Here is an 8236-nt window from a genome sequence, read left to right on the forward strand (position 1 = left end):
AAAGATGCACACAATGGCCAGAGCCTTGCATCCAGCTCTGCACCAGGAACGGCTTCTTTGCCAGATACTTGCACAGCACAGACATGAACCATGCTGACATCCTCCCCACTAAAGGGTCTGCAACAAGGCATACTTCATCATCCTCTAGTGAAATGCACTTTCTCATTTATCAACAGAATAGTTACAGCACAATCTTGGGAAAGTGGCAGTGATCAGAAATCCCAAATCCGACACACAGTCCAATCCACACTGAGGCCTTGTATCAGATCCACACCAAGTGTGTTCAGTCAGGATGTCCACAAAGTCTTAATGAGAACTGCTTTCAGGGTATGGCTGCCTGTTCCCAGAACTCTGTAACAAAATAACAGGAGCAAATTTTACTCCCAACACTAGTAAAGAAAAAGCAACTTAAAGACTAAAGAAAAGAAAAAAAAAATAAAAACTTGTGCAAATGGTTTGAAACCTGCAATGCCAAAAAAGCACAATAAGAGCTTGTCTCTGGCTCCTAAACCCCTTCTTCTTGGGAAGAGAACGACTACAAAGCAAGAATTATGTGAAGTCTCACTCAACTATCTTAAGCAAAAAGTGAAACAGGTTAAGTACGGACATTAATATACACAGCCTCTCTGAAAAAGCAGCTGTTCAAGTAAGTTTTTATATCAGATTATGTACAATATGCCTATCTGCCTTTACAGATGCACACAGGTATCCCCAACAAATCAAACAGAACACCTGCAGAGAACAAGGGAGGTGCTGAGTACACAGGGAACAGCTTCAAATTGAAAAGAGGTTTTGAATGAAAAATAAGAATCAAAACCAAATGCAAGGCTCTTGGGAGAACATCCACTTAACAACCTCCTACTTCTACTTCCGCCTAGTCTGCGCACATAAACATGAGACAATTCTTCTAGATAAAGAATGAAGAGAAACAAGCCCTCTACTCACTCTTCCTTTCCTCTTGCTGCACAGGAATGTGATGTTATCCAGCTGCCTGCTTGGAGCCTACTGCAGGAGGGACAAGGCTATCCAGCTGCTGATGGTTGCCTGTCTGAAACAGCCACTCATAGAATTTCTTTTCTACCAGTATCTGGAACTGTTTCCTCTGGTCCCTGGAACAAAAAGAAGATCAGCAGGTACGTATGCAAAGCTCACATTCATTTATAGTATTATACTTCTAACCTCACTTTCACTATCAAAACAAGCCTCCATATATATCAGCTAAGTGCTGGGCTTGGCTCCCAGACTGTCTGTACCAGGAAGAGGAGGTTTTTACTAAGTGAATATGACTACAGGCAGAACTTAGTGGAGTTAGAGAGAGGTCATGCAAAATTCCACATCCCCCTAGCACAGCAACCCTGCTTCATAGGGCTGTCTCTGCTTTATTCTTAGAGCACAGATTAAAAACTGTCTGAAAAGGGAGAAAAAGAAGATTAGGAACCAGTGTTCAAGCAATAAAGACACAAAATTCTAGTCTGACAGCATCTGAGAGGATGGAGAGCAGGAAAAAAATGCACCTATAAACAACACTCCTCAAATAATTCCCATTACTGCTAAATAACTTTTGGGGTGGTTTTAGTAAGACCAGCAATAACAGGGTATAGCACTTAGCCCAGGCTCTCTGGCTCTGCCATTGGTCAAATGCCAAAGAGCAGCAGAGGTTCAGGGCAGTACTTCTCCAGAAAAACATACCAGCTATCTGGGATCAGCTCAGCTCCCGAATTTCTTAAGTCAAACATGGCATCGGTGTCAAGCAGCTCCTGCTGGACTTTTTTTCTTTTTCTATAAGCTTATGCAATTCCTTTCTGAACCCATGGAAAACATGAACATTTTCACTATCTTGTAGAGATTTTATGTGGTTTTGCTCCGAATCCACTCCTAATTCATGTGCTGATCCCATCCTGCACTGGTAAAAGCAGCAAACCAGCCCTATTCACTTTTGTGCCACTCAGCCTCAGAGAGGCTTGGTGTACCCAAGACCCTTTTTTTCAAATTAAAGGCTCTTCTTTGTACTAACGCTTCCATTTGAGACATTCCCAGAAAGCCGGGTGCTAGGACAGAAACTAACCTAAATTCCTCCTCAGTGAATGTGAACACAAAGGCAGTTGTTTCTTTCTTCCCTTATGGTTTTATCTTCTTCAAGTGCTTTTTGTATACTTTCATCTGCTACTGACCCTGAAAAGACTTTCTGTCTGATACACTCAGAAAATGAATAAACAGGATTTTATGCTTTTGCAAGTTGTTCCTCAAGCTGTCTTACTGGTCCTGTCTTACGGGGGTTTTACTTTCAGCCTGGCAGGATTTACATTCTTTTTTTGCCCCACTTTCCTCATTCAGACAACTTTCAACTTCTTGAAAGATGTCTTCTTATTTCTAACACTCTCTTTCACCTCCCCTTAAAGCAGGGCAGGTTTTTTCTTTCTACAAGTCTGATATCCTGTTTGCTCTGAACTTCCTAGTTGCCTCCCTTGTTATTTCTCTGCCTGCAGGAGACAGAGACATTTTACACCATCAGCTGCCCAATTTCGTTTCAGCAAGCTTTAAAAGCTTGGCAGAGTTTTCCCCCTTTTATGAAATAAGCCACTTCCAGCAGTGAACTCTCATCTCCTGTGACTGCTGTAGAGGATGTTAAATCTAAGCACATCATCCATATTGCCTCACTTTTCTTTAACAGTAAGATTTAGTCAGGCCAAACACCTTCACAAAATCCTGGGGTGAGAAGCAGCAACGCTGGGAGGACAGCAGCTGGAGGAGGAAGCACAGGGCTGAATTTATAACTTTCCTCTCTGTCACCCTCAAAGGCTCAGGGCTGAGAGTTTTCAAGGTTTTCCACACCTGTGGACCACTACTGGGTCACTACTACTCCACCATCCTCCACCCTCCAGAATCCTTTCTGTCTCCCAGCCTAAAGCTCTTTCAAACTGCAGGCTCCTCCAAGCTCACTACAGAGGCACCTGGATTTCAGAAAGGAACACTGAATGGTCAAATTGACCAGAACTCCACAGCCTGGTACGATGAAAAGTGCTGACAGTTTGACTCAAGAGGAGGTTTTCATATTCGCTGTTCCCCACAGGATAAACACCTCCAAAAATCACTGCTTATCAGCACCCAGTTACACACCCGTTACAAGGCATCGACTGAGCACAGAACAGAAAGAAAATCTATACAGCTTAAGTGCAGCTTAGGGAACAAAACTTGTTCTCATCTCTTCAAGTCTTTACAACGGAATATCTGGGCTTCTGTCCCCATTCTATATTTGCAAAGGAGGCCAGGTCCTTCAGGTTTCTGCATCAAATCCGTTCAAAAAAAAGATAAAAAAAGATAAAAAGCAGCTAAACTGAAGGCCGCAGAGATTTGCATTCTTGCCCAACCTGGCTGGCTACAGAAGAAAGCACACTGACAAAGTAAGCAGGCTGAACTTTTTCAGAACTCCACAACAGGTGCTGAGAAAGCAAACAGACACACATTCGTGCATGAGGTGCGCTAAGGCAGGCCTAGCTAGTACAAGTAAAAGCTGGGCAGAGGATGTGATGCAATCTGATGAAGAGAACTTTAAAAGCTACTGTCCACGAGGTGATCTACTGCAATGGTCCACATGCACATTCTTAGCTCACCTCAGCAACAGATGGGACAGTAATTTAAAGCTTCGATCTCAATGTAAAGGTTGGGCTAAGAGTGACCACCCATCAGCCGCAGGCCAATAATTAGTTGAGCTGTTGTTCAGGGTATACACCCAGATCTCACCCATGGCAGCATGCGACACTGGAAGCAGAACAGAGACAGCATAGAGAGAGTACCCACCGTGAGGTAAATTGTAAATGCTTAATGCCAGCGTAGATCCCTCACCTCACCCTCAGCAGTGTCTAGGCATGCTTTTCCGCGAGTCTCACAAGCGAGGAAAACGCAGTCATGACAAAGTGCCTCCTTCAGAGTTACAGCTGTGAGCATTATTCTTTTCATTATAATAATACTAAAGATCAGGATTCCAAGATTGCTGATTACTAATACTCTAGATATAGTATGCAAGACATGCTCATGCACATTAACCCATCATTAAAGCATTTTTCTAAACCACATCAAATGAATCTTCTCCTTGTATGTGCAAGCTGCACTGCAACACTGCTCACGTGTTTGTGTTCGGATGCAGCACTCACTTGGTCAGGCCTGCCTCCTTCACCATTTTCTGCCAGATCTGTACCTTCTGTTCTCTCTGACTCAGCGCCTTCCGATACGCGTGGGGAAGCCCACCCGGCGTCTCAGTGGTGTCTCCTTCCATCTCAAAAGGAATCACAAAGGTGTAGAAGTCTGAGGGTGGCAGGAGGCGGAAGATACTTGTGTCGCTGCTCTCCTTGCACACCAGCATGGGGCTGTCCCAGTAGTTTGGCAGAGTGGCCAAGCCCACCTGAGCCATGTGGTCTTCAAGCATTGGATAATGGGTGTGGAAAGGGGCAAAGCTGACTGCTTGGTTCCCCGAGAGGATGAGAGGCTGGGTAGGCGTAAGAATGTAAAAAGTACAGCCAGTGGTGGAAGAAAGGGACAAACGATGGCAAACCACAATGACCTTGACGTTGTCACAGCTGTGGACATGAACAGATGCCTGCACAGGGCCAAGGACAAAAGTGCTATTCCGGCACTTCTCAATGGTCACAGATCTGCAAAAGAACAAGACAGTGAGGACACAGTGAGCAGGAAAGAACAAAAGTAGGACTTTTCCACTGCTTAGTCCATTTAGCAAGAATTTAGCACTTAAACAGGCTAGCTGAAAAGACATCTAGCTGTGTCCCAGGAGAACAAAAACTCACCGGAGAGGAGAGAGGAGATAAATGAAGGACTTATTGCACCGATGAATTCTTACATGAGCCCCCACTAAGGTGCTGGAGCTCTTGGCCAGTGTCTGTTTGTACACCTGGCTCATTATCACCATGGGGAACGCCGCCGGTGCCACACAAGTATTACAGGCAATCTTTGCTCTCTTGGTGGTTCCTTCAACTGCAAAAAGAAGTTCACCAATGCATTTAAATTTTTTCTTAAAAGCACAAAAAAGGCTATACATGATTCCTACAGAGACACAGACATGATGGTTCACCGTCCGTATCATTCATCAATACTTCAAGAAAATAATCAGCCCAAAACTTCCAGGATGGTACCATCAAACTGCATAATTTCACACACCAGTCATACTACCCTACTGATATCTACTATGCAGGTCAGAAGAATGTAGCAGTCACATGCTCCAGAAAGATCAAAACCACTTCAGGGGCAGCCAAAGCCCTGACCTAGGCGTCTCCATTTCCATTAGTCTGTTTCCAAACACAAAACTTAGCTTGGCAGGAAGATCCTTAGGGCAAGTTTTATGTTGAAAGCAGGAACTGCAGATTTTAAGAGAGCAAAATGCTCCCTCTACAGTACAATCCTTGAGCAACCTCATTGTCCTACCTAATGCACAGCAGTCGGAGAAATAAAACATTAATCTGATTTTTTTTCTCCTCACAGGGAAGATGCCTTGGCTCCCCTGCCACGTCCCTGCCTAGACCAGTTCTCAGCTTTGCCCCAAATACATCACATTATCTATTCTCTGTGTCCAGCTGTACTTGAATAATGAGGGCAGTAATACTGACCTCACTCAGAGGGGCCTTTGACAATAAACTCATTAATGTCTGCTCACAAAAGTGATCCAAGGACCAGAAAAATACATACAGATGTCAGGCAGCACCCTCTAGTCCCCCAGACTCACCTCTAAGCTGTCACTTTACTCAACTCCACCAACAGTAGGAAGAAAAGGAGACAAGCCTCCAATACCACTGCTAGATCCCTGGTCAGCAGGGGAACTCAGATTGGAAAGTTATTTCTAAAATAAAGGCAAGGCCTGTAGGTACCTTGCTGTGCCCATGCAAGTTTCTTCCCGGACTTGAAGCAGGCAGTCATTCCAAAAGGGTTTGTCGTCAGGCAAGACCGCAGCCAGCTCTCTAGCTTGGAGAAAGAGAAGGCTCTGGAGACCTTTGAGTACCCATTTCGCCTGTGGCAGGGCTGCCAGAGGGCAAGCTCGTGCAGAGGATAGACCGTCCTGGATTTGTTCAGGGTCCCTTCAATAAGAAAGCTGAGGGCACAGACAGCTTCGTAGGACACCACGCTGCTGTGGGTGGAATGGGAGGAGGCAGTGAGCTGCTCTGGCTCCAGCAGCAGTTCCAGCATATCCAAGAGGTGGCTCTGCACAAAGGCGCAGTGGTCCTGATCATTCCAGTTCTTGGTGGGCAGAAAAACACAGGAAGGAGGTGAGTTCTCACAGAGCTGACAAGCTCCACTGACATTATACAACGCATCCTCGCTTACACTCGTTCTAAAACAGGGAAAACAAGTTAAATGTGCTGCTTTCCCCTACTCACTGCTTCTGCTGCTCTGCTCTTCAAAATACAGAAAGCAGCCTCCTCCCAAAGTGAAAAAAAAGAACATTTTACTCTAAGAACCAAATATTTCATTCTAGAAAGCAGAAACAAACTCTCCTACAATCCTTCCTGCACAAGTTCAGCCAGCTACTGCTGGCAATTGAAGACAGGAAATAAATCAATAACTGACAGTCAAGGTCTTGCTACTGCTCTATTGGAAAATCACTGCATCTCTTCCAGACCTTCAAAAACGATTCAGTGTCGCCTTCTGAGGCACTGCAGCGAAAAAGGCAGAGGGTTATTTCTTCACAGTGAGTGGACCAATAAACCAGACAACCTCTGAATCATTAGTTCAAATTCTGAAGGTCTTCAGAAAAAAAAAAAAAAAAGGAATACTAGAATTATGGTAGCCCTTAATAAAAGACAACCTTTGCTGGCCTGTGAACTGCAGAACAAGCAACACACGGACATGATTACACATTGTCTTCATGATCCACAAGGGCTGTACCCAAAAGGCCTTAACAAGGAGCTATGAGCATCTTGGCCAGCAGCTAGAGATCCCTGCACTGTGACAGGTACCTTCTCACAGCAGACCAGCCTCGCTACACTATTTCCAAAGTGGGCACGCTCGACCAAACTAACACTAGTGGAGATAGCCTCAGTCCTATCAGGACTCGAAACCTCTGGGAGGTGTATAATGGCAGCCAACACACACCTCCTCCCTGCCCAGAGTTTTATGTAATGGCTACAGTTAAAACAAAACATCAGCTTTTAAATAACGTTGGATGCTCCACAGCCACCCAACTCACAGGCCTGTGTCAGGCCCTCTTGTTTCTTTATTCCTTTGTTCAGTCTTTCACCATGAAGTTACCTGGTTTAATTATTTCAGCTTGTCCTATTTCAGCTACATTTCACTAGCTCATACAACTTACAGCATCACAATCAAGACAGAAATCCACTGAGGTTTGCAGCTGGACTTTATAACGATGTTGCCAATCTGTAATTCACTCTCAAATACAGAGCTGTCTACAAGCTGCACCCGATACATCCAACTCACTTCTCCTAAAATACTTCATAGTATTTTAAAAGGAAACATTAGCATTTCCACATGGGTAATCTACAGATGACCAAGCAACTCTCCTCTCTGACACATAACCTAATGCTAGAGACCACCCTGGGATCCTAATACTTTAATGTGTATCATGGGAAAGCAACCTCCAGCGTAAGAAAGGTTCCCGTTTGACTAATAGAAAAGGCAGAGGCAATTGCTTCTCAAAAGAAGAACTGTCAAGACTCTGAGGTAACTTTCACAGTTGGTCTCAGACTCTAGGGAATTCCCATGGACAACTTTTGCTGGTAAAGCTGCAGAGAATACACCATTTCATTTCATTCACCACTGAGCAAAGTATCTCCACTTTGACTGGAACCTTAGGCTTTACCACAGGCAGATTTGTTCCCAGGTTCAAACCTGACACTTTTTGCCCTCCCAAGAGCCAATCAGCCACTTTTCAACTCCCGTCGAGGCAAATCTTTGCAGTTTCCCACATGGCCGCGCACGGAGAATCTCACAGCCACGGCTACCTTATTCTCGCTGGTAGATTTTCCTGACAGACTGGGAGACTTGATCCTGGGGCTGGGCCATTCCTCCCCGATCAGAGACCTTCGCAAAGAAACCTTGTTCACCTGCTGGACGTACAGGAAGAGCAGGAACTGCAGAGTGTCTACCGACAGCTGGCCAAGAGAGGACAAAAAGAGGCGTTAGGTCGGGCTGTGCTCTCCCCCCACCCGCCGGGCTCGGGACTGGGGCTCCTGCCTTGCTCCGCTCCTGCTCCAGCTCCTCGGCGCTGGTGCAGGCC

General features: G+C 45.2%; 1 protein-coding gene across 1 annotated transcript; it reads right to left on the minus strand.

The window, feature by feature from the left end:
• Nucleotides 1-262: 262 nt before the first annotated feature.
• TBCCD1 (TBCC domain containing 1) lies at nt 263-8232 on the minus strand (the record flags this gene model as incomplete). The annotated part of the gene is made up of 7 exons (XM_009874084.1): nt 263-351; nt 946-1109; nt 4152-4649; nt 4800-4986; nt 5874-6240; nt 7962-8111; nt 8194-8232. Coding segments are annotated over 6 exons (1371 nt in total), but the record flags the coding sequence as incomplete, so codon positions are not given.
• Between the last annotated feature and the right edge of the window lie 4 nt (nt 8233-8236).

Source organism: Apaloderma vittatum, unplaced genomic scaffold (genome assembly GCF_000703405.1).
Source record: "Apaloderma vittatum isolate BGI_N311 unplaced genomic scaffold, ASM70340v1 scaffold32947, whole genome shotgun sequence".
In the NCBI taxonomy this organism is placed as follows: domain Eukaryota; kingdom Metazoa; phylum Chordata; class Aves; order Trogoniformes; family Trogonidae; genus Apaloderma; species Apaloderma vittatum.